This window comes from Neovison vison, chromosome 6 (assembly GCF_020171115.1).
Source record: "Neovison vison isolate M4711 chromosome 6, ASM_NN_V1, whole genome shotgun sequence".
NCBI lineage: Eukaryota > Metazoa > Chordata > Mammalia > Carnivora > Mustelidae > Neogale > Neogale vison.
Genome location: NC_058096.1, coordinates 220,134,309 through 220,159,873, shown reverse-complemented (window position 1 = coordinate 220,159,873; position 25,565 = coordinate 220,134,309). Strand labels below are relative to the sequence as shown.

Sequence of the window (25,565 nt, the reverse complement as noted above, 5' to 3'; positions counted from 1 at the left end):
TTCTCTGTCTCCCCCTTGTTTCCTCACAACCCATCCCGAGGCTGAGGCATGACCCAGAGCGGTCTTCCCGCCACGTGCTACCACCCACCGTGTGCCTGAGCCCGCGATGAGGCTGTGTGCACGTGACAGGCCGGTGAGGCCACGGTGAGGCCACGGCGGACGGGAGCTGGACCCATCATGCTACCGGCGGTCACAGCCCCTCCTCCTTCCTCTTCCCGGGGCCAGCCGCCCCAAGCCCAGCCACCAGGGGGCAGTAAACGCCGAAGTAGGACACCAGACCTTAGGATTGGGTGGGGGGCGGTTAGGATACTTGTGAGCTGCCCCTGCCCTGGGGAACACGAGCAGGGGACAGGAGCCTCTGGCAGAACGGAGGCTGCGTTTGTTCCCGGGCCCTTGGTTTCTGCCAACAAGCTACTCCAAAGGGGCAGCCCAGGAGGCCGTGAGCCAGGGGCACGGGTTACAAAGGGCAGAAGAGCAGAGCCTGCAGCTCAGGAGGTCTGCCTCGGCCCAGAGCACCCCAGCGTGCAGGGGCCCCAGCAGGCCTGTCCTCGGGACAGGGCCTGTCCAGCCCTCTCTAGCCTCTGGGGACCCTCTGAAGGGAGACAGCTTCAGCACCAGGGACCAGGCGCCCCCCCCACACCCCTCAACACACACACCATCACAAGGAGGGAGGAGGGGGTTGGGAGACAGGCGTAGGCAGCCCGCAGTGCCTGTTCAGTCCCAGCCGGCGCCGCATGAGAGCCCCTGGCCTGCTGCAGGACGGGACAGCCCCTCGAGATGGCCCGTGCAGTCAGGGCAGCCCGAAGCCCGAGGAAGGGGCCCTGGGAGGGCCCAACTCCTCCCTCACCCCACAGACCCACAGAGTGATGCCGGCTGCCCAGGCATAGAACACTTCTCGCCTGACGAGTTCAAGAAGTTTTTTTCTCTACAGGTTAGCACAGCCCACCGGAAGCCACTCTAGGCCTTCGCGATGTGCGTAGCCCTGCGTACCCCCTCCTCACCCCCCTTCCCACCAGCCAGTGATGTACCCTGGGAAGCCCTCGCTGGGAAACCCAGCCTAGACAGCCATCAGACGCACACCAGCGAAGACGTGCGACACACACCAGCATGACCCCCAAACCCCAACAGGCCTAGAGCCAAGTGGCCCCACAGGCACGCAGACCCTGGAGCTCTTACCCTGGTGCAGGTGTGCCGGGTTCAGACCCTAGCTTTCTCATCAGCACCTCTGCTTTTCAGCCTCAGTTTACCTATCTATGAAAGAGCGACTTTGCTGGTCTTTGCTAAAACGTGTGTCTGTGCTAGACGGTAGCACACCGAGCTTGAGGTCAACTGTGCCACTGACCTCTGAGGACACAGGATTTGGACAGGACTGGGCCAGGGGCGTGGGCGGGAAGGGCCGAGCACTAGACCGGGGTGTGGCAGTGCCTGGTTGGGTGACTCAGGTCAGCAGACTCTGGATGTGGGGAGCCCCCAGGGACCGGCCTGGGCCCCGTGTCAGAAAGGCGAGCACTGGTGTTGTCCGGGCCAAGCAGCGAGATGCCCTTCTCAGGAGGACCTGTCCCTCTTCCTTCCACGCCAACCCCAAGGGCAGGGGAAGGGAACCGAGAAACGGTTTCAGCGGAAAGAACCTAAAGAAGATGTAGGTCAGAAAGTGCACGGGGGCTCACTGTGAGCACTGCCCAAGTGTCCCGGCCCTCAGGCCACGTGGAGTGTCCAGAAGGAGGGTGGGGGGCCACCTAGGGCGTGACTGGATGGGGGCCACTGGCTCAGGAACCCCGGGGGCCAAAGACAATAGAGAAAAGCCACCGGAACGGCTGGGGAGCTGGGCCCAGGGCCACCGACAAGGAGCTACCCGGGAACGGCAACTCGGGGTCCTCACACGGTCAGAACTTTTGGGTGCTGGTGCCTCACACAACCCCCAGGGTCAAGGGCTGGGGAGGCCTGTGTCTGGAAGGCTAGCCCACCTCCTCTATCAGACACCTGCGCCTCACTGCGGTCCCAGGGTTGGCAAAAGCTCGCGAGTCACACCGTCTGGCGCCCTGTGGGGGGTCTGAATCTCACACACGCAGGGACCTCCGGCAGCGGAGCCCTGTCATTCAGAGGTCTCTTGGGACACGGGAAGCTCTTCTTTAGCCCGCAGAACCCCCAGGCTTCCTGGAGCCACCCCAGCCTTGGGACACCGAGCCCAAGGCCACAGACCCCGCACGTCCAGCCAGCGCATACAGGGCAGCCACCCCCGGGGCAGGAAGTGCCCCACACAGCCTGCCCACATGACCACCCCGGAAGGCGGCCTGAGCACCAGCAGCAGGTCACCGGGTGCCGACCAGGGGCGGGGGCGCCACCTCTCCCCCAGCGTGCAGGTCCGCCAGCCTTGCCCAGGAAAGCCTGGCCCGAAAGCAGCTGAGGTGCGGAGGGAAGGGCACCGGCCCCAGCTGCAGGAGCTGGGCAGACGGAGGACGGGGCAGCTGCAACAGCTGCCGCCAGCAGCCAAGGAAGCTCCGGCCACCAAGCGAGCTCCCGCTGTGGCCCGGGACTGCTGGGGGCTTGCAGAGAACAGGCCCCGTCCCAGGGGGCTCCAAGGTCACTGGCAGATGGAGGGATATGGGGCACACGTCACTGACAGCTCTGTGTGAACCCCTAAGCCAGCGGGGCGCATGGTTACCCACGGGCCAAACTGTCGCCCCAAGCCCACACCATTGCCTCCAACAGCCGGCCCCCGGGAGCCACTTCCAAGTCCCAGCAGAGCTCTGAGCGGCAACACCAGAGGCGAGGCTTCTGCCTCCCAGAGTGAATGAGGATTTGGAAACACAAAAAGGCAGTGGGGGCAGGGGCAGGTGACACAAGTTGGGGGTCACTCAGCCACTCCTCCAGCCAAGCACCTGTCCTCTGACCCCCAGATGCCACACAGCGGCGGGGGGTGGGGGGCCGCCCCCCGAGGCCCCTGGGAGGTCTGGCTCCCCAGGCAGCCATCTGGCTACCGGCTGCCCCACGGCTCAGCCGTCTCTAACGGCGACCTGCAGCGCTGCCTAGAAAAGCTGCTGCGGCAGGAGCCGCAAACTGCGCGCACGAGAGCAGGTGGTCAGGGGGAGGGCAGGTGGTGAGGTGGTGAGGCCGGGCGGGGAGGCCCAGCGGCCGGCTGCAGTTCGCAGACCCGAAGAGCGGAGGAAGACACTCAGGGACGCCCCAGGAGCAGGGGGAGCAATTCCGGACGGAATGACCCTGCGGTGGCCAGGGAAGTCGCCGCGGTGACCCATGATCGGTCCCCGAGACCCTGGCCCGTGCAGGGAGCTGTCCACAGAAGAGGGCTCCGAACCAAGCACCAAAACCCTTCTTCCCTAAGCACGGTCTCCAGCTTGCCTGACCGGAGGGGAAACTGAGGCTTGGAGAGGTGTGGAGGTTTGCCCAAAGCTACAAAGAGCAAGTGGGGACCCCGGACCCCAGCCTCCTCATGTGACCTTCGGGCCCACAGGCTTCAAGCAGCTCAGGCTGAGGAGAGAGAGGGCGGGGGGGGGGAGGGGAGGGCAGGGCAGGCGCCACCTCACCTCTGTCTTGAAGGAGGCTTCGTCCTCTGAGTTGGACTCCTCCACCTCTGGGGGCTTTTTGATCTCCCTGGGCTCGCTCTCGGTCTTGACCTTCTCCCCTTTGGCGCTGCCCTTGTCCTTGGCTGGCTTTTTGTCCGAGAAGGAGGAAGATGAGGTGCGGGGCGAGGTGCTGGGGGCGCTCCTGGACCCCTTGGAGCTGCTCTTCTTCTGCTTTTTGGCGCTGGGCTTGGGGGAGTCGGCGGCGGCCGGCCGCTTGCTGGAAGACTTGGGGGGGGGCGGGGGCGGGGGCCCGCCCTTGGGGGACATGCTCTCCAGTTTGGTCTCCTTCAGGGCCATCTTGGGCTCCTTGAATGCGGCCTTGGCCGGTGGGGCCTTCTCTTCCTTGGGCGGCCGGCCTTCGCCCAGCTTCCGCGCAGCGTCCTTGGCGCTCCTGGCCTGCTCGCGCTCCGGCTCCTTGGACGGGGCCTTGCCCTCGGAGTCCTTGCGCGGCCGCTCCCGGTGCTCCTTGGCGGTCTTGTGGGTCTTGCAGGCCTTGCCGCTCTCCCTGCTGGCGTCCTGAAATGCCGGGCAGGAGGGGAAAGACACGGTCAGATGGCATCTCGGGGCCGCCCTGCTCCGCCTCCCCCGACCCCTACAAAGTATAATCCACCTGATTCAGACTCAGCTAGAGAAAATCTTCCATAAAGCGAAAAAGTAAGGCAGCAGGTGAGAGTTTTAAATGGAGCTGTCCCTTTAAACTACTAGGAAGTGTCAGCAGGTCCCGGGCGACTGCAGGCTAAGATTCCCCTCTGAATTGAACTGACATTCCCTGAGGGATTCAAGAAGAGCACACGGTGAGTCAGATATGAGACAGGCAAGCCACATCGACCCGCTCCCACGCCGGCACCTCGCAGCTTCCCCGCGGCCCAGGCGAGTGGAGGCTGCGCGTGGTGTTGGGGAGGGGCCGGGGGGGCACCAGCAGGCAGGCGCCCCCTCTTCTGTCCCCACACAGAGCCTGCGCGCCTCCTGCCCGGTCACCCCCACCCCAGCCCCAGTGCAGACCCAGCACAGCTGTTCTTTGACCCCCATGGCCGGCATTTACTGAGCACCTGCTGGATTCCCAGGCCCTGTGTGGAACAGCTCCTAAACCTCTCGGAATCAAAGCCACCTGGGCAGTGTCTCTAAAACATGGACGACTCTTGGGTGTCCACCTTGGAAATTCAGAGGGTTGAGGGTGGAGCCCAGACTCTAGCATTGGTCCACCAGGTCACGGAGCTCCCTCCGGGGACGGACGCAGAGAGGGGCCCTGAGCCGGGCTACTGAGAAGGCTGGGCTGGGGGTTCCAACCCTGCACACCTAGGCTTCCTCTGAACGAGGGCAGGTCCACCTACCTCACTGGGCAAGGGTGCAGGGCCCGGCAGGCAGCAAGCACTCAACCGAGAGGGGGCTTCGGTCACTGCCACCAACCCCCCGCCGCCCTGAGCAGCTGGCGCAGTCTGCAGGCAGGAGCCCCATGGGACACCTCGTTCGGGCTTCCTTCCTATCAAAAGCCCCCCATCACCCTGTATATCTGGGTACGCCAGACAGGAGCCCGCTGCGGTCAGCTGCTAAGGGCTCCAGCCCACTCAGGCAGCCAGGTGCATAGCGGAGCCCCAAGGCTCTGCAGAACGAAGGACACCAGGAAACCAACAGAGCCAGACCAGAGGGTGACCTGCACCACGCAGGCAGCCACATTTCACCGGTTCACCCCCAGTGCCAAGGGGACAGCCTGGAGCACGCAGGAGACGGCAGGAAAATCCCCAGCAGCAAGGCCCCTGCTGCTCCCACAGGCCGCCACGGGACCCTCCCAGCAGAGAGCCACAGGGACAGAAGGCGCAGCCTTGACCACCTCTCATCCACTCGGGTCGCCGTCTTCTTGCAAATCGATTACCCACATCAGTGCCAAAGGTTCGGGGACAGCCCCACATGGCCGTGGGTCACTGCCACCTCCCTGGAGAAACACCACCCAGGGGCTGTGGCCCCAGCTCTTACGTCACCAGGGCTGGGGGAAGGGATGCTCACAGCATGAGCCCCCAGCAGCCCGTCTAACGGGGCAGCCCCCTTGCGCCGGGCTTGCATAACGGGGCTCCCCGCCCCAGCAAGCTGCTCCCCCAAGGAGGGAGGCAAGAAGCAAACTCCACACGCCACTCCGGCCTCTTCCTGCAGGGTCCATGTGCCTGCTGGGGCTGCACGAACCCATCCGAGCGCCAGAGGCGGGGCAAAGCAGAGCCGACAGGCACGTTGGCCGACGCCTCCAATGTAGTTCCGTCATGCCACCTCCCAGCTCCCCAGCCCCAAGCCCTGGGGTCCACCCCGCCTCCACAGCCACCCTTTGCAGCAGCAGCTCTTCACCCGGGGCGGAGGGGCTGCACACAGACCCCCAGAACCCGGGCTATGTGAAATCACACACTAACTCAAACATAATGTAGATATTCCCAGGCGTAAGCACTCATTACAGTCATATTCTCAAAACTGTTAGTGACCCCCAAGATGACTAAGAACCAAGCTTTAGAGAGAGGTCAGCTGGGCCAAGTGGCTGCCATCAGACCGAGGTGCAGGTGCCTGTGAAGCCCCATGTGTGTGGTCCAGGGGAGCTGCCAGGCAGGGGCTGGAGGGCACCACCCCTAGGGGGGTGTGAGCCTCCCAGGGTCCCACCCCGCTCCCAGGAGGCTCGGATCCCTGCCTGGCAGAGGTACGGACAGAACCGTCAGGGAACGATCTGCAGAGGGCTGCGACAGCCCGACCCTCCAGCAGTCCCCAGGCCAGTGGCCAAGGTTGTACAAGGACCCAAACCTTCCCCCCAAGCCCTCTCTGCCCAGAGTATGTGGCCTGGCCGATCAGACCTTTTGGCTCCAGGCTGCAGAGAAGCAATCTGGGGGAGAACAGCCAGTGCCCAAAGGAAGGTCCTCAGCTGGACAGAGGCCGGCACAAGGCTGTGCCGTCCGGGGAGGGGAGAGAGAGATGGCCGGCTCAGAAGCAGAAGACTGCAGAGCCACCAGCAGAGAAGAACCTGCCTTTGGCTGCCTAAGAAACCCCCGTGCAGGTGCCTCCTTAGTCACAGTGCCTGAGGGGAGAAAGAGCCTGGGGCCGGGACCGGGGGGGGGGGTTTTGCGCAGTGAACACTGCCCCCCGCCTCAGACACGCACTTCCGGCCTGGGGGCTCCTGGGGATCTCAAAGACCCTGGCGAGAGAGGCTGCGAGCAGCCCTCGCCGATGCAGCCCTGTCAGCCCCGGCGGTGTCCTGGCCACCCAGGAGGGCATTCCCTCGTGGTGTCCGGGTGGCTTGCAAGTGACACATACGGAAGAAATGTCAGTTCCTACTGCTCCTATTCCGCAGAGCCCCAAATAACTGTGGATGGCTGAGAGAGAAGCCACCAGATCTTCTGCAAGAGTTTCTTTTCCTTTTCCCCTCCACATGTGTCAGGGAAGGACAGGCCCGGGGGGCCAGCAGGGGAGAAAACCCCCGAGCTGCAGCCTTGCCTGGACTCCAGCCACACACGTCTGGACCGCATAAGTCAGACAAATCCAGGATGTCAGAAACCCACTGGCCTTGTGGAAAGTGCCAGAAAGACCCCGCCTGGGGGATGCAGCTCTCCTCCCGGGCTGCTGACGAGGAGAGCTGTAAGACAGGCCGAGAGCTCCGCCCAGGCCACCTGGGGCGCCCCAAGCCCACAGCACCCAACAAGTGAGTGAAGCAAGAGAAACACAAAGACACGAAGTGGATAAACCCGTGCGGTCGGTGTGGGAGGACAGGCAGGTGCCCCGAGCGCCCGAAGGGCTTGACCTCCGGGACACAGAGCCCCGTAGGCAGCTACAGGGGAACAGGACGCACTCCCGAGCTTGTATGCACATCGGGACCCTATCCGAAGGGCTCCAGTGACCACTCCTTAACAGTTCAGAGAGAGGTCTCGGGGAGGCACAGTGCCGCCTGCCCAACAGGACTGAGACAAGAGACAAAAATATTTCTTGGGGGAAATGAGCCTCCTCACCACATTGTCCCACCTGGCCCTTCCCCTAAATAAGCGGTCTGCGCCGAGAGCTGCTCCCAAAGAAAGAGGCCAAGCCTGGAACAGCCCGGGGAGGAGGCATCCAGTCCCGGCAGATGGGGCATTCTGGCCACGCTCAGGAGGCCTGGGAGCCGGATGGCCGTGGCTGTCGCGCAAACGCTCTGTCCGTGGCCCCCAACCACGTGAGACTCTCGGGGTCCTGCCTGAGGGGTCCTAAGGCCCACGGATACAGTGGGAGCAGCGAGGACGGGGCGGGCTCTCTGGCCTTAAGAGGAAGAGGGCGAAGAGCCTGCAGTCCCGCAGCTATCCGTGCTCCCGCAGGCGCTGACCCTCCGCAACGGCAGGGAGCTGCCCGGTGGAGCCGAGCGCTCCAAGAGGAAGAAGCCAAGGGAGCGAGTCTGGGAACGGAAGGTCCAGCTCTGCAGAGGGGGCGCCCTGAGCCCAGGACCCACCACTGGGCCCCAGCGCTCCCACGTGACTGGGCCTTCCGCCTCACTAACCTTGGAGCCGTGGGACGGTTTGGTCTTCTTGGGGTCAGAGAAGGCAGAGAGTGGAATTGTGGGTAACATGGGGTAGTCGGGGCTGGGCCTGGACACCGTTTCTGCTCCTTCGGGCATTACCATCACCTAGTGATAAAGAAGAGACAGACGTTATCAGTGAGCAAGGAGGCAGGCTGGATTTCTGACCGGCAAGAGAAGTCAGCCTTTAGGAGCCTGGCCGGAGGCTGTGGGAGCGCCTTCTGGCGGAGGAGCAAGGGAGGGCCGGAGGCCACTTTTCCCAAAGAATCAAAGGCTTGTCCTCCACGAGGGGCTGGGGGGCTGAGTGCTTGGAGCGAAGCGGGCTCGAGGCGTAGAGCGAAGAGAAGCCAGGGTCCCAGGATGGCTGGGCCCTGGTGCGGCCGCATGGCCTCTAGAAGGAGAGCCCAGAGCACGGCAGACAGGAGGGCCAGGCCACGAAGACTGGCGGAGAGGGCCGAGAAGCACGAGAAGGCAGCTGTGGCCCAAGCTGACCTGCACGCTGCGGTTTAGAAGGACAAGAAGCACGGCTTGGAAAGGCAAGAGGCCAGCCAGACACCCACACTGGGCAGCCGTGCGGCGGAGCGAGCAACTGTGGATGGCCGGGTTCCCCATCTCCGGGGGCTGGGGAGGGTGCGCCCTCCTCCATGGTCCAGCAGGTGGAGGTGACCGAACCGGCAGCATGGGAGGCAGAGGCAGGAGGGAACTGCACAGGGGTGGGGGCAGCTCTCTGCAAAAGCCGCAGCACGAGCCTGCGGGGGAGAGCGGCGGGCGCCCGGCGCGGTCAGCCGAGTGCTGCCAGGAGGAAGGGCCTGGGGTCCTGCCGGGAGGTGCTCCCGGGAAACAATGGCCGAGTCCAGCGCGGCCCCCAGGCTCCTGCCGCACCTGCTGAAGGAGAGAAGGCTTGGGGCAGGTCGTCCGAATACTGACACTACGCGCTAACATGGCCAGCGGCCAGCCGCTCACAGGGAACCTTCCGGTGAGCGACGAGACAGAACAAAAAAATAGAGCGCACAGTGGAAAAAAAAAAAAAAAGGAAAAAAGGAGGGAAAAGCATTTAGTTCCGTAGAAAAAGCATCATTAATAACCTTGAGCACCTGGGGTTCCTTGACCAGCCAAACCCTTCCTCTGAGGAGGCTGGCGTCAGGGGCCACGGGGTTGAAAGCAGCTCAGCGAAGCCCCTCGTGCCCCTGCCCCGTGGCCCCCCGGCTCCCCGGTGGCTCCCCACAGCCTGTCCGAGCACGACGCTCTGGCTGAGCAGCCCGGGCCGCGGGCAGAGCCCCACGTTCTCAGGCTTGCAAGGACTCGCCGGACGCAGAGAAGCAACTACAACCCGACCCAGGGGCACAGACAGGTCCCAACGCTCCTTCACTAGCATTTCCTGCCACTCTCGCCTTCAGGCCTCTTTCCCTTCTACTGACTGTCCCGGCCGGACGCAGCTCCCGGACAATGCAGCGATCACCTCTCCTGTCCCTCTCCCTCATAACAGCCGCCTCTGAGAGACGTCAAGTGAGCCAAGAGAACGCCTTCCACCTCCGCCGCCGCACCTCATGAGGACCCGCCGCACCCGACGGAAATACAGACCCTCGGTCGCAGAAGGAGCTTCTATTCCGTGCGGCTCAGCTGCCGATGGGGCGAGCTGAGGGGTCGGGCCTCTGACGACCCAGCAAGGAGCACAGCTCGTCTGGCCACGGCTGAGCAGGTGCCCGCAGCTCGGCGAGGGGTCACGGGGCTCCGGGAGACCGCCGGCAGAGGGGCGGCCAGCAAGGCAGGTCTCACCAACCTATGGGTGGGTTCGCGACTTCGGTTTTCTCGGCACCGACATCAGCTCGGGCAGGTCTGAGGTCACTTGCCACGGGACGGCAAATGCCAGCCCCAATGGGGATGCTCTGCTCAGAACGGCACGGGAGGACCACGACTCACGTGCCGGAAGCTACCATCCTATCCATGGTTCCAGCTGCCCTAAGACCGGAGAGCCCTGCTTTGCTATCAGCCCAGGGCAAGCCCCAGAGGCCTAGAGCCCCGAAGGGAGAGAGAGTTCCTGACCAACCATTCAGGTCTCCAGGTGGCCCTCCCTGGAGTGAGGCGCACCGGGCAGAGACCACCGTGCCAGGCTCTGCCTCCTCCTTCCACGACTGGCCCTTCCCAACGGCTCGCCGGACCTGCACTCCCAACCTCTCCCCGTCGCCGCCTCCGCCCTCCAGTTTTATATGTTTTGATGATGCACATCGAGCCTTCGTCTCTTCTTAGCAAAGAAAACCTCCTTACGCAGGGGGCAGCGGGGGACAGTCCCTCCGGGGTCCCAGAGCTCTGGGAAGCCAGGAATGCTAAGCACCGTGTGCCTCCCAAAGCCAGGCTGACTACGCAGGCTCTGGGAGACAGGCTCTGGGAGCGTCCGGCTACGGAAAGTAGGTGGCGAAGCCGAGCTGGGGAGCAGCCCGGACCCCGGCAGCCCCGCCCACTTCCTCGGCTCTTCCGGGACGCCCAGGCAAACTTCAGGACACACGCCTCTGTGAACGGGTTCCAGCACCTCCCTGCTTGTTCCCATCAGCCGTCACGTGCTCGATGATAATCACACACTCATTTTTTATAAGGAACCTGACAGAACATAATCCAATTCTCTACAATGAATAAGTGAGTGCCTTTATTAAAAAAGAAAAACAGGGGCGCCTGGGTGGCTCAGTGGGTTAAGCCTCTGCCTTCGGCTCGGGTCGTGATCCCAGGGTCCTGGGACCGAGTCCCGCATCGGGCTCTCTGCTTGGCAGGGAGCCTGCTTCCCCCTCTCTCTCTGCCTGTCTGCCTACTTGTGATCTCTGTCAAATAAATAAAGTCTTTAAAAAAAAAAAAAAGAAAGAAAAACAAAGTGTAAAAGCCCCAGCTGAGTCAGAAAGGACTGCTCTGGAGGCCTACAGAAGCCCAACCAGACTCCTGTGCTCCGGGGGGGGGCAGCCGGGCCCACCACGCGCACCCGCGCCCTCCTGGCTGGTGGCTGGGCAAATGCCCAGCAATGCTGGGGTGTCAACGGGGGCTCTGGGATGCCCCGCGTCCTCAGCCTGGCCCTCCCTCGGCACACGCGGTCCAGCCTCTCCCAAGGCACCCCTCCTCCTCCACACCCAAGCATCCCATCCACACCCAACGCCCCTCCTCCGGTTCTCAGCCGTGCTCCCGGCACGGGGCCACCACACACGGAAGCCCAGCCTAGAGGCCTGGGTTCTGAGAGCTGACGCCTCTGTCTGGCCTCCCTCAGACAAAACCGCCAGGCAACGCGCATCGCCAGGGAACCCCACAGGGAGCCCCTGCTGTTTCCCCAGATGACGCCGTCCCAGCCCAGCCTTGCCGATGTGCTTCAAAGCCGGCTCCTGCGCCTCGCCACGCTCACAGCCTGGCCCCACGCCCGTTCCTCCCACCCCTCCTTCCCATGGAGAAAGATGCTAATTAACCACCGTCAACCAGGAAACCCTAACCAGTCACTGGTCGTTCACAGCGGACAACGCCCCGGCCCCGACTCGGGGCACCCGGATCGAGCGCGGGGCGGCCGCCCCTCCAGGTCTCGGGCACCCGACGACGCGGACGAGACGGGCCTGGAAGACCCACAAGCACCCAGCACCGAGCCTGCCGCAGCCCGGCGGCCGCGCCGCAGCCGCGCCCATCTGAGCAGGGGCCACTCACCCCGCCGGCCATCAGCAGCTTGTAGCGGAACTCGACGGTGGGGTTGTTGAAGGTGAGCTTCTCACAGCGCAGGTGGTTCACGGGCGGGTTGCCCTCCAGGTTCAGGAACAGGTCATAGGTGAAGCAAACCTTCCGGGGCTCCTCCTTCAACAAAGAAGACAAGGAAGTCACCTCAGAGGGGCGGGCAGGAGGCCACGGGGACAGCCCCAGGACACACGCCCCGCCGGCGGCCTCTACCCACTCCTGTGCCAGGGCTCCCCGTCTGTCCCCCTCAAGCCCTTATCCGCTCCTCTCGGGCGCCGCCGCCTCTATTCCGTTTTCCGAGACAAATGCACTTACGATGTGCACCGCACCCAGCACAGCAGGCTCCACGAGAGGCACACAGACCATGAAGAACGATGTTCTCCGACGGCTACCGGAAACACTCCTGCTGCTGGAGAAGCCCCTCTCCGTCGACCCTCACGGCACCCATCAACAAACGCTAGACCGAGGCTTCGAGACTCGGCTGACGCGTGGCAGTACAGGGTCCTGAGCCCAGGCTCTGAGGCCTGCGACCCCACAGTCTCCACCCCGTGCTCCCTTCCTGGTGGAGTGGGGGGCAGCTCCAAAGACGTCCAAATGGCCGACAGGCGCACGAGAAGATGCTCGGCGTCACTGATGATCGGGGACGGGCCGATCCGAACCCTGAGATCACACCTCCCAGCCCCCAGCACGGCCCCTCTACGAAGTGGGAAATCTCAAGTGGTGGCGAGGACGTGGGGCACGGGCGCCCCATACATGCCACTGGAGCGCGCCGTCCCTGCCCCGTGCCCAGGGCCGTCACTCCCGAGGGCCGTCGGGGGGCCCCTCCCCACGTTTGCTACAGAGTCACCGCCCCCTACGCCTCTCCTGATACACAGCCAAGAGAAATGAAAACCCGATCACACAAACACTAGTACATCCGTGTCCGCAGCACAGCCAGATTCACCCCAGTCCAAAGTGGACGCAACCCCAGCGTCCCGACGGATGAAAGTAACGTGTCCCTCCACGCACGGGTGCGTCTCTCAGCCACGAACAGGAGCGAGACGCCAACAGGCGCTGCCCGAGGGGACAGACCCGGAGCCCAGGACGCTCAGACGCAGAAGGCCACACAGGGTGTGAGTCCGCGTGTGCGACACGTCTAGAACAGGCCCCTCCACGGACGGGAGGGGAACTAGTAGTTGTCAGGAACCGGGGCCCTAGGGATGCGGAGTGACTGCTGGTGGGGGTGAGGCTGTTTTCTGGGGTGATGGAATGTTCCAGAGTTAGAAGACTGACTAAAAACCACGGACTCTGGACGCTTTAAAAGGGAATTTTCTGATACGTGAATTGTAGGCAATTTTTTAAAATGCTCTCCAGCAAGAGAGAAAACCTCGGAGCCGGGGTGCTGGTGCAGGGGCTCCCACTTCAGGACGGGGCAAGCAGGGGTAAGGAAGAGAAGCATGGAGCCTCCCACACAGGCAGGCCCACACTCTTTTTTCCACCCTTCCCTCTACCCAGACCGGCAGGGTCACAGTCCTGGGGGGAAAAGGGAGCAGAGGTCGGGGCTGAGCCTCATTCCTGCCACTCTGACTGCGGCCAGGGGCTCGGGCCACCTCACACCCTCCCCCTCCTCCTTGGTCTCCCTGGCCAGCGGTCGCACAGTTATGGGAGCCACGCTGGGTTTTTTGAGCTCTGGTGGATGGGTGACCGCTGGGCGTGGGAAGCCGGCCTGCCCTGTGCCCGTGTCTGAATAAAGGGGACAGAAGTGAGGTCCTGCAGTTGTGTGTGGACAACTCACTCCCTTCCCCCGCCCCCATTTAGGCCACAAGGAGAAGGTGCACCTGTTGAATGAAAGAGACACAGACTCTGCCTTCTGGGACCTCAAGCCTGTACAGAGAAGGCACGTAAAGAGGCCTTCCCAAGGCAGTGCCAACCAGAGAGGTAACTCAGGCCTTGTCCTCCCCCCAGCAGCCCTCAGGGTCGGCTGGAATGGTTTCCACCGCCTGCCCCTCTAAAGCAGACTTGGAAACTGTTCCCCTGGCCTGGTCTGAGAGATGAGGGGTGAGGAGGTCGGCCTAGGGAGCGCTGGCCTTCCCAAGTCCAACACTCGGTGTAGACAGGAAGGCTCGGCATCATGCTTCCTCCTGCCTACGTGGAGGGTTGGCAATCCCGGCAAGAGCGTGCAGGCGAGCCATGGGGATCTCTGCTCCAGGGCCGTTGGCCAGCAGCTTTCCAACTGCTCGCTAAGGAAGAGAAAGAAGCCCCCATATCACACTCTACCGGCCCCTCCCCCCATGCCTGCACAGTTCCTGCCGACCTCGCGGAGGCGCTCGACGCAGCGGAGCGGTGTCCCCACCAACCTGGGAACCCCTTGGAGGCAGGGGTGTGGGGACCCATCCTGCACTTAGGGCATTTTTGTCCAAGGAACGAGGCGTTAAGATAGGCAAGAGCAGAGCACGACCCAACAGTGGGGGTGGACAGGGGGCCACCTTGAAGGGTTAGGGTTAGGGTTAGAGAGGGGCCATGAGTCAGTCAAGGAGGGGTTGGGGGGAAGCTGCACAGGCCACAGCACAGACCTTCCTAGAGCCCCAACAGTCCAGACGGCTACAGCTGGAAAGGGAGGGAGGACTGTGCTGGCACAGGTGACCTGGAGAGATGGGCCTTGGCCACATCCTGGGGGCAGAGGTGTCTACAGGGGGATCTGGACTCAGAAGGAACAAGCCCAGGGACGCCTGGGTAGCTTGGTTGTTTGGGCGTCTGCCTTTGGCTCGGGTCATGATCCCAGGGTTCTGGGATTGAGCCCCACGTTGGGCTTTCTGCTCAGGGGAGCCTGTTTCTCCCTCTCCCTGCCAGTCCCCTTGCTTGTACACTCTCTCTTTCAAAAAAATAAAATCTTTAAAAAAACAATGGCAACCCTTAAAAAAAAGAAAGAAAGAAAGAACAAGCCCAGATCTGTGTCGCAGGAAGCCAACACCCCCCGGCTTGTAGGGTGCCACTACAGGGGGCAGGGTCTGAACCCGGCAAATAAAGGGAGGAAAAAAAACAAAAAAAGCACACACACACAAACCACATCAAGCACTTGTCCTGCCTTTCCACGAGGTAAAAACACAGAAGATCCGAGAGGCAGCCTGCACGGGGTCTCCGCTACTGCGTGTGGCAGGAACTTGAGCACCGCGTTCTGTCCTCCTAATGGGTCAGGGATCGGAGACGCGGTGCACCCGCTGCGGCCAACAGCTCGACCACCGGCCACAGACGAGGCCATCGCACCGCCTCCCAGGGAGGATTCAGCACCACATTCAAGTTCATGTTGACTGGGGACACACGAATTAGGGGACGGTGCTGGATGACAGCGCGCACAGAAGCAACAGAGAGCCGGGGACCCCGAACTGCCGGGATACGTGGGCCAGTTTCTTCACACGTCAACTGCCGGGAGAAGCAGTGGTAGAGGGAGACCCTTCCCTTCTCTTACACCTTCTCACAGGGCCGACTCACGAATCACAGCACGTTGGTCTTACCTGTAGATGCTGATTCAAACAGGAAAAAAAACTTTCCACACTGCATATTAAGGAAGTGCTCATTTGTAGGTGTGATACCGGTATTATTATTTTATTATTGAAAAGCAGTCGTTATCTCTTAGAGACACGTTCTGAGACAGGGACAGATGAAATCACGACGTCTGGGGCTTGCTCCAAAATGACACGGGCTGCAGAGACTGCCCACCGAGCGCAGCCACGTGCAGGAGCCAGGGGACTGCGGGGGCGGGGGGCGGGGCTTGCTAATGCCCTCCTCCTCCTCCGCAGGTGTTTCGCTATTTCTCTGGAAATTCCATGAGGGGACTCAGTGCAAAGGCAGCTAATGGCCTCAGCTTGGTGCTGTGGAGAAAGGGAAGCTATCGCTTTTACCAGAAAGAGCTCTAGGCTGTAGGAGGTCACCTGGGAGACCCGCCAGACAGACAGTGACTGAAGCCACAGGATCTGCCAGCAGGAAAACAGGAGCTCACGGGGCCGCCGAAGGGCTGCTCTGTGGCTCTAGCTGCCGCACACAGGGGCGGAGCAGAAGGCCCGGGGCCGAGCCCGCCGTGGCCGGCATCTGCCGGCGTCTACCACGGCCAGACACTTTTCCAAGCACTTAACACATGCGACTGCTTCATAGTCCAGAACACGGATGCTCTCAGTGGCCCCGTTTCGCGGGTGAAGAAACTGCACAGGTGCACGAGCTGCCTGGAGCCCCACGGGCGGCCCACGCTTGCTGGAAGCCCTGGCCCCTGGAGCCAAGCAGGAGGGGCGCTTTAGGGCTCCCCAGAGCTGGGCACACAGCACGTGGGCCAGGTGGAGGCCTTCCCCGAGCGCCCACCGTGTGTCCGGCTGCTGGCAGCCGAGGTGTGCATCACAGCGCACTGAGAAGGGCTGACCCGAGCTCCCTCTGGGTGGAGACCTCTACCCGGCCTGCGACACCCCCCGCCTGGGAAACCAGCCAGCTTCTCGGGAGACGCAGGCGGCACGGCACAGTCCCGAGAGCAACATCCTTGTCCTTTCAGCCGGACCCTACGGGTGCCCCACTCTCAGCAAAGGCAGCCGAAGCTGGCCTCCAGCGTTCTTGGCGCGGGCCACAGGCAGCCACCCACTGTCCAGGATGCTGGCCCCGGGCCAGCGTGTCTCTCCAGACCCAGCAGACTAGGACGCAGAGGAACCGGACAAACTGGTGCCAGCGCCCAAGCTGACGGCGCGTGGACTCATCCACCACGTTCGGGCAGTCCAGGCCACGGGAGCCCGGGCCACGGCCCATGGCCCACCGCCCACCGCCGTGCGGTGGCTGACCACACCTAGGGTTTCAGCTGCTGCCTCTCCACCACCTCAGGCCATCCTCTTCTGCAGCAGGGTGGGCTGGCCCTGGAGGACCCCCAGGTTGGCTGCCCCACCCCGTGTGCCCCTCAGAACACACCAGCTAAGGAGGGCCTCGGGGCGAAGTCTGGGCCATCTGGGCCCTGCCCGCACTTCTGTCTGCCATCCCTGTTAGAAGGCCTCAGGGTTCAAAAAAATAGTTAAACATGAACCTGATCGTGGCCCTATATCTACCTGCCAGCTTGCAGGGCTGTAGTCAGTAACATCCCCACGGGACAACCCATACAGCTTCTTAAAAGGCTTTGCAAGGGGGAAAGAGAGAGGCGGAGAGACAAGCGAGATTCACAGAAGCGTAAGAAATGCAGCAACCAGGCGCCGACCTTCTCTGAATCCTGATCTGAACGAATTATTAAAATATATATATATACATGAAAATAAAATAAAACTGACATCGGACATTTGATATTAGGAATGTTAATCTGCTCATTCCCAGCTATGATGACGCTGTAATTAAATACTTTAAAAGAGTCGTACTGTTTACAGACACAGACTGAAACATTTACAGATGACAAGACAGGCCGTCTTGCAGTTGCTTCAGAATAACGCGGGACCAGCGGTGAGCAGCACCCTGCGGCCCCGTGTGCAGCTGCCGGGCCGCACCGCGGTCCGCTCTGCTCCCCTCTCCGCTTCCGTAGGGATCTTTAAGTTTTCTGCATTAAAAGGCTCTCACGAGGGCGCCTGGGTGGCTCAATGGGTTAAGCCGCTGCCTTCGGCTCAGGTCATGATCTCAGGGTCCTGGGATCGAGTCCCACATCGGGCTCTCTGCTCAGCGGGGAGCCTGCTTCCTCCTCTCTCTGCCTGCCTGCCTCTCTGCCTGCTTGTGATCTCTGTCTGTCAAATAAATAAATAAAATCTTTAAAAAAAAAAAAAAAAAAAAGGCTCTCACGGCCCAGGCTTTGCTCCAGCCAGCCCTGCTCGCAGCTCTGCCCTGGGCATCTGTGGACCGGACAGACGGACTCTCTCCGGGTACTGGGGACCAGGGCACAGACAGGGCCCTTCCAGGAGCCCAGAGGAGCCCAACAAAAGCCTCCAGCCCTGGGTCCACTTGGTGGACACTTCACTCTCTGCTTCAAGCGGCCACGCTGCCACCAGCCCCACTCAGGGAGCCGTCCCTGGGGCCAGGCACCGCGCCACGGGCTTCACCCAGCCCCACTTCCCGCTCACAAATGCTCTGGGACTTAGTCACTGCCCTCACCACACGTCACGAGAGGAAACTGAGGTTTGGTGGCATTTAATCATTTGTCAAGGCCACATTGAACCAACAAAGGTCAGGCACTCGAGTCCACGGACCACGGCCTCTGGCATCTTCCTGTGGACACAGCCCTGCCACGCCGGAGCCCCCGGCTCCCACGGTGCGCCCGCAGGGGACAGCAGGGGCGCCCGGGAAAGAGCAAGGGCAGCTCCATGCACAGCCACCACCACCAAACCTGAAATTCCACTTCTAGGACTCCGAGGTTCGAGGAGGGTCACTGAGGCACGCCCGAAGTGAGAGGCCTCGAGGTGCCCAGTGTCCCTCCACAGGAGCCGTCAGGGACATTACAGCCCATCTAAGCTGGAGGGAGCGCTGCACAGCCGTCGTGAACAACGGGGCAGAGTTTGGGGCGCCGATGTGGGGGGTCCACAGAGACTTGTTTTAAAATGCATCTCCCTCCCTCCCTGTCTGTCTGTCTCTCGCATACACAAGCCCCACAGAAAAAACTGTTTCTGGAAGGACGTCGCTAACTGCTTACAGTGGTGACTTCAAGGAGACAAGACTGGAGAGAGCACTGCGGTCCCCGCCGCCCACACACATCAACCTCTGTAGTTACGGGCAGAAAACGACTTTAAAAGGCTTAAGGAAAACAGGGCAATGTGGGCTGAAAACCGTGGGCTCTGGGGTCCAAGACCTTCTGGATGCCAGAGCAGCCTTGCCACCAACTCACTGTGAGACCCTGGACAGGCCACGTCACCGCTCTGAGCCTCAGTGAGGGGAGGAAACAAAACCACGGCTTCCGGGCGCACAAGGCGAGGAGCGAGAAGAGACCGCGCCTCTGGCCGGGAAGGGCATCCGTCAGGCCGTCCGTCAGGCCGTCCGTCAGGCCCGCCTCTGCCCGCCACACAGCTGCTCGGCCGTGATCAACAGTCAGACCCGAGGCCGTGGGAGCCCAGAGCTGGGCCCTGAGTGAGCCCGGGGTGGCCTAATGTTGACAGTCCGGCCTGCCCGACCCCTCCCTCACTCTGGGGGGTGACCGTGCAAATGACTCAGTTCCGTGATTCCCACCTTCACAGGAAATGCAGTAAGCAGTCAGGAAAGACTCAGGGAAGTGGACTCCAGGCCGACTCTTCCATCCCCTTCTCAAGGAGCCCAGGAGAAGGCACTGGTTAGGGAGCCGAGCCGGAGGGTGGACTGTCCCTCCCCGCGTGCCGGGGTCAGGCTGAGCCTCTGCTCACGCATATGTGCTCTTACGAGGTGCTTCTTTGCGCCGCTCCAGACGCTGCCCTCTAGGAAACAGAGGTGCTTCTGGGGTCCCCCACAGAGGAACGGCAGGACGCTGCGAGGAAAGGCCATCGGAGCCACACAGCGGGCTGGCACTTACGTGGCCTGTCACAACTTGGCAGCCCCCCCGACCTTTCCCTGGTTCTCCGGCACAAAGTCCCTTCTGTCCCGGCTCCTCAGCACTCCCCCCAGTGAGGCTGGGCCCCCCGGGCTGCCAGAACCAGCCATGGTCCCTGTGCAGAGCGCTGCCTGCCTCCGGAGTTCTGCGGAGCCCCCAAAAGCTGATCCCCATGTGGGCACAGAGCCGAGCTAGTGGTGACCCCAGAAGTGTGGGCAGGCTGGGAGGGGAGAATGTGAGCTCTCCACCCAATCCCTCAAGAGCGGCTCTCACATACCAAGTCTCAATTTAAGTGGAAGGCTGGTGGGAAAAGCCCTGCCCGGCCCAAAAGAGAGGGTCTTTGCAGGCTGATGCGGGGGACGGACGCAGGGGGATGGAAAAGTGCAGGATTCGGTGGCCCTGGGACCCCCGCCAGCTCATCGTCAACCCTATGACACGGTTCACGTGGCTATTTCCCCAGATCACAAGTCAGCCAGGATGCGCCCAAGCCTCTGAGAGCTCATGGCTCAGAAGCCGGCAAGTGCTGTTTTAATTTGCTTTAAAACAAAACCAAAAACCCTTTCAAATAAAACTATGCAAACTTCCCAATAAAATGTACCAAAATGCCCTTCCTGTGACCTCAGATGCCCCTGAGAGTTAGTGACGGCTGGGGCTCAGTGTCCAGTAATAGCTCGTTACAGGGGTGGGGGCGGAGGGCAGGGAGGACAGCTAATCTTAGCAGCTTATAACCAAAATGAACTTGTTTACACTTGACCACTTCTGAAAACGGGGTTATCTCTTCAAGTCCGCGTGCACACCAGATAGGAGCCCCCTCCCAGAGTGTGTCATTACACTGCTGGTGCGTCTCACCACGGAACAGTTGGCCAAAGTGAGCCCAGGCCAGCGCCCGCTCCCTGACAAACACCTGTAGGGTGCAGGAGGGGTGGTGGGGAGTGCAGCAGGGGAAATAAAGAACAGTCGCCTTGAGTGTAGAAAACCTCTCCTTCCCATTTCACAACTGATTTCCTTCTCTCCTCTCGGTTTTGCCAACCACTCCGAGCCAGAAACTCGGGACTAAGAGGAACCTGCTTGACTTTGAAAAAGAGAAAATCAGATCTAAGAGGATTCCCAAGGAAAATGAAGTCACATCAAACGATGCCTTAGATCTAGAATGGCCGAGTCCTGCCGCCGGCCTCAGCTAATGACTCAAAACCAAACCAAAGCAGCAACTCCAAGCCAAGGTCAGTGGACCGTGAACACGAGCAGGTAAATCACGGGGTCACCAACTGGGGGGGGGTGAAGGTAAGGCACAGGTCACGTCCTCAGGCCCACACACTAGGGAGGGGCAGTGGCCCTCCAGCTCCCTAGACCAAACCCTGGCGCCTCCCTCCCATGTGGACACCAAAGCGCCCCAGCTCCCCAGCCCCACCCACCCACCCCCTTCTGGGACACACAAGGACTTCCTGTTTGGCAGCCACTGACTTAGTTACCGGAAACGTGGACGCAGGTCTGTTCTGTAATGTGACCGTGGCACCACAGCACAATCTGGGACGGACACGAGACGCGCACTTTGCTGGGCATTCTGGAGCCCTGACCAGAGGCAGACGAATCCAGAAGCAGCGGAGGGACGGTCTAACAGCACATCCCCTGCCCACACATGGGCCCGAGAGGCTCTTTACACAGCAAGTGGCGCCCCCCACGCCCAGCCAGCGCACTCCAGTGGCTTGCCAGTGCGCCTGGGGTGGGCTGCCCTGCCGACCCCCCAGCCTCCCTTCGGAACCCAAGTGCCCCTGACTCTCTCTGCATCCACAGCGCTGCTGCTTTTGATGAAGGACAGTTGGAAGGCGGGCAGCCAGGGACAAGGGCCACCCTCCCAAGAGAAAACCACCCTGAGTAGGATTCCTACACCACCCTGGAAGGAATCCCCTACCTGTTCCCATACCGTAGATGGGTGACAAAAATCCGGCTGGGTGACAGGTCCAAGGAGCGTTCATCAGATGAAACCAGCCTGCTGACAGCCCACCAAGACCCCTAGACTCAGAAACTCCAGAGGCTGCCCCTTCGGGTCCCCTCCCTCCTTGGGAGCTTTGTACTGTCACTTTGCTCAATGACTTTTGCTTTACTGCCCTCCGCTTTGTCTGGTTTACCTCTTCACTCTTTGAAGTGGCGTGACGGAGAAGCGGGCACCGACGGAGAAAACTGGAAGAGCGTCTCCTGGTCCTCCCGGCCCGCCAACCCCTGCGCACCGCAGGCCTCAGAGCAAGCTGTTCCCTACGTGTCTCCCAGCTCCTGCTGAAGGCGGGCAGCAATACCCTCGCAGTATTGAGATACCTGTACCCGAAGCTATTAAAAACCCTTAAAACCCAACAATAAGGAAACTTATTGTTTTCAACTAACAACAACAAAACCACCTAAGTTCTAAACCCTTCACCAAAGGAAACACATGAACTGCAAACGAACCCACGGAAAGACGCGGACTGTCGTCGGCCGGCAGGTCACTCTGCGGATTCAGGCTGCGGGATTTCGGCTTGGGTTTGCGGGTACGAGTCCGCATGCACTAGGACGCCTAGAATCAGACAGACAGGAAGCGCGGGCGAGGGCGTGGAGAGGCGTGGAGAGACGGGACGCCAGCAGGGCTGCGGGGACAGCAAACGCGGTGGCTACGGAGGACAGTACGGCACTGCTCACGGAAGTGAAACGTGGACGACCGTACGAGCCGGCCGCTTCGCTCCCGCCGCGCGCCCCCGAGAAGCGGCAGCATCTCCGCACACGGCATTGCTGGCGGTGGCAACCACGCACAACTGACAGACAACACGGGGTCCGTCCACGGGCGGGGGTGTCTGCAGCCACGGAAGGAGCGCGGAGCCGATGCGCGCTACGACGTGGACGAGCTCCGAGACGCTGCCCTAACCAGAAGCTGCAAGTCCGAAGGGGCCGCGGGCCACACGGTTCTGTTTATACGAAGGGTTCAGAACAGGCCAATGCACCGCTAGAAGCAGCTTCGTGGCCGTGAGGGACTGGAGGCAGGGAGGATGAGGAGCGACGGCTAATGGGGACGGTTTCCCGGTGGGTGAGGGAACGTTCTGGAGTCCGGGGTGATGGCTGCCCAACTCCGAACGTACTAAACACCAGTGGAATGGGCACGTTCAGCGCATGGAGGCTACGGTAGGCGCACTGTACCTCCACAGAGCTACTTTTCAAGAAGAGAGCTACGACGGCACACCCCGGAGACCGCGGCCGCCCGAGCGCAGGCCGGAGCACGGAGCATCACCACGGCACGCAGCGGGCCCGGCCCGTAAAGCCGGACACACCCGCTCCCGCGACCAGCGGCCCTGCACCCGCTGGGATCACTGCGCACGGGAACCGGAAACTCACATTCTCACAAAAATCCGTACGGGCATGTTTAGGGCAACTGTGTTCATCATCACCCAGAACCAGAAACCACCGCGATGTCCTTGATGCCACACGCGGGGAAACGGCCCGCAGCGCAGCCACACGACAAGGAGGAGCGAGCTACGTGTTCAGACGACACGGGCGACTCTTCAGCGCATTCTGCACCGACAGAGGCCTGCAGGCCGTGTGGCCCCAGTTCTGGGACAATCTGGAAGAGGCCAAACTCCAGGGATGGGAAACAGAGGAGGGCTTACAAGGGACCGACGGGGGCAGGGGCCTGACTGCAAAGGGACAGTGTGCAGGGGTCTGGGGGCTGGAACTGCTCTGCACGACACTACTGTGGCAGATGCATGACCACGTGACAGAATCCAGAGTGAATTTCACTAGAAACAAATGAAAACAACAATGATAATAACCAGACAGGCAGGAGGAGGGGTCCAAGATGGCAGGTAGACTGTGATGGTTGAATCTGACCACATTACACATGTAGAGAATGACCATGGCGCCAAGAGGGAGGGCAGAGCTGCCATAAATGACCTTGGGGGGGTGGGCTAGGTGGCTTAGTTGGTTAAGTGTGTGCCTTCAGTTCAGGTCATAATCCCAGGGTCCTGGGATCGAGCCCTGCATCAGGCTCCTGGCTCCGCAGGAAGCCTGCTTCTCCCTCTCCCACGCCCCCTGCTTGTGTTCCCTCTCTCGCTGTGTCTCTGTCAAAAAAAATAATAAGTTAATAATAATAAAAAAAAATAAAAATACTTCATTTAAAAAATGAAGTAAAATAAATGACCCAGTGAAGAAGCTGTGTTTTAGCCAGACATCAGAAGGCCCAAGACCAAAAAAAACTACACACAGACACTGTACTCCGGCAAGTAAATTTACTTCTCCTAGGAGTACTGGTCAGCAATTTGGAAACTACTTTCCCAATCCACTGGACTTCAACAATAAGCAAATATGTTGTGGATAATGAGGGTCAGGTATCTCCCCTCAGAGAAAGTTAAACGAAGCAACGGAAGAATGCTAGAAAAGACTTGTTGGTGCGGGACCAGAGATGAAGCCATCGGTATGAGCTGATGGTTACTGTGATCTGCATGCCGACAGACGGACACAGATATAACACGCAGGCGGGCTGGGGAGCACAGGTGACCCTTGACCAACTTAGCGGTTAGGGCCGCCGATCTCCCTCCCCCCCGCATAGCAGTCAAAAATCTCCATATATTGGGGCGCCTGGGTGGCTCAGTGGGTTAAGCCTCTGCCTTCGGCTCAGGCCATGATCTCAGGGTCCTGGGATGGAGCCCCGCGTCGGGCTCTCTGCTCAGCAGGGAGCCTACTTCCTCCTCTCTCTCTGCCTGCCTCTCTGCCTACTTGTGATCTCTGTCTGTCAGATAAATAAATAAAATCTTAAAAAAAAAAAAATCTCCATATAAACTTCTGACCCCCCCAAAACTTAACAACTAACATCCTACTGTTGACCAACATTGTATTATTATATACCCTATTCTTTAACAATAAAGGAAGCTAGAGAAAAGCACACATTACTTTAAAAATCATAAGGAAGAAAAAATATGCTCATAGTCCTGAACAGTATTTATCCAAGTAAGCCCCCACATCAATGTGGACCCACACAGCTCACACCTGTGCCACTCAGGGGTCAGCGGGGTAAGCGCACATTCTCCCCAGCTCTGTCCCAGGAGAGGCTCAAACGTGGGGAGGCCCCCGGAGCAAAAGCACACCTGACTCCCAGATCTTGGATTTTACGTCCCACTCTTTTGTAACAGGGAGTGGGGCCCCTGCAGACATGGCTGATTCTAGGGCTAGAGAAGGGAAACCCAAGAACAGCCCAAGTACCCTGTGGTGCCTGAAAGTGAGGGAAGGGAACGTAACAAAAAGGGACAGAGGCCCCCCAAGCGGGGGGGTCCCACTAGCCAGAGTGAGAATAGTTTGAAAATAATAATAGATTAAAATACATAATTATATTATATACTAATATATACATATATATATTATAACCCGGAGGGAAAAAACCAAATATCCACGAATCCACACTGATGTAAATAAATGAGTGAATAAGTACATACAGGGGAAGAACGGACACTTCCTTACAGAAAAAATTCCAGTGAATAATGAAAGAAATGAAGGAGATTGTGCATCATAGAACGCCACCGACAGACGGCTAAAACCGGAAGAAACTTGAACAAGAGACAAACTTTCAGTGCGTCTCCTCCAAAGAGATACCAGTTACCAGGGTGGTCTGAACGATGCCCACCAGGATGTGGAGCTTAATTTCTCTCTCCCCGAGTGTGGGCTGGACTTGACTGGCTTCAGACTACTAGCAGAATACGGGAAGAGAGTGAGGACAGCAGGGAGCCCCGCAGACCGCACCTGAACAAAGGGATCGAGGTCAATGTCCCCAGTAGTAAGTCAAGTTAGCGTCAGCTCCTCCCTAGGATAACACGATGGGGGCGGGGAGGGCTCTTCTCCTCTGTCCTCTTCTCCCAAAATCTGCAACCCCTTGTAATCATGGAAATACACCAAGCAAGCCCAAGTTGGTGGGCATTCTTCAAAATGTGTGGCCAGAGTATTTTTAAAACATCAAGGTCAGAAAAGATGAGGAAAAGCAGATAAACCATCACAGACTGAAGGAGGCAAAAGAGACCTTATGTTACATGCTGTGTAGGCTCCTGCAGCAGATCCCAGAACAGATAAAGAACACTAGAAAACGGGGAAACCCGAAGTCTGTTAGTAACGTCTACCAATCCCAAAGAACAGCAGTGTCGTGGTCACGGGGAACATAGACATGAGGGAAGCTGGGGGTTCAGAACACAAGGACCCTGCACGTTCTCTGCAACTCTTCTGTGTTTCTACAATTAATTCAGAATTAAAGGTCACAAAAAAACCAGTATCACGGGCTAGGAGATCGTCCATACCGGGCTGTTAGTGAAAACCCTTATGG

At 60.3% G+C, this 25,565-nt stretch overlaps 1 protein-coding gene across 2 annotated transcripts in view; it reads right to left on the bottom strand.

Annotated features, from left to right (window-relative positions):
* MLLT1 (MLLT1 super elongation complex subunit) overlaps positions 1 to 25,565 on the bottom strand; it is a 63,117-nt gene that overhangs the window by 6,532 nt on the left and 31,020 nt on the right. Inside the window, exons 4-6 of one of the 2 annotated variants that reach the window (XM_044254435.1) lie at positions 11,752 to 11,895; positions 8,068 to 8,193; positions 3,543 to 4,097 (exon numbers count right to left, since the gene is read on the bottom strand). In XM_044254435.1, the coding sequence (XP_044110370.1) occupies positions 3,543 to 4,097; positions 8,068 to 8,193; positions 11,752 to 11,895 (825 nt within the window). The remainder of the gene's footprint in view (positions 1 to 3,542; positions 4,098 to 8,067; positions 8,194 to 11,751; positions 11,896 to 25,565) is intronic. The other variant, XM_044254436.1, reaches the window with a different exon arrangement.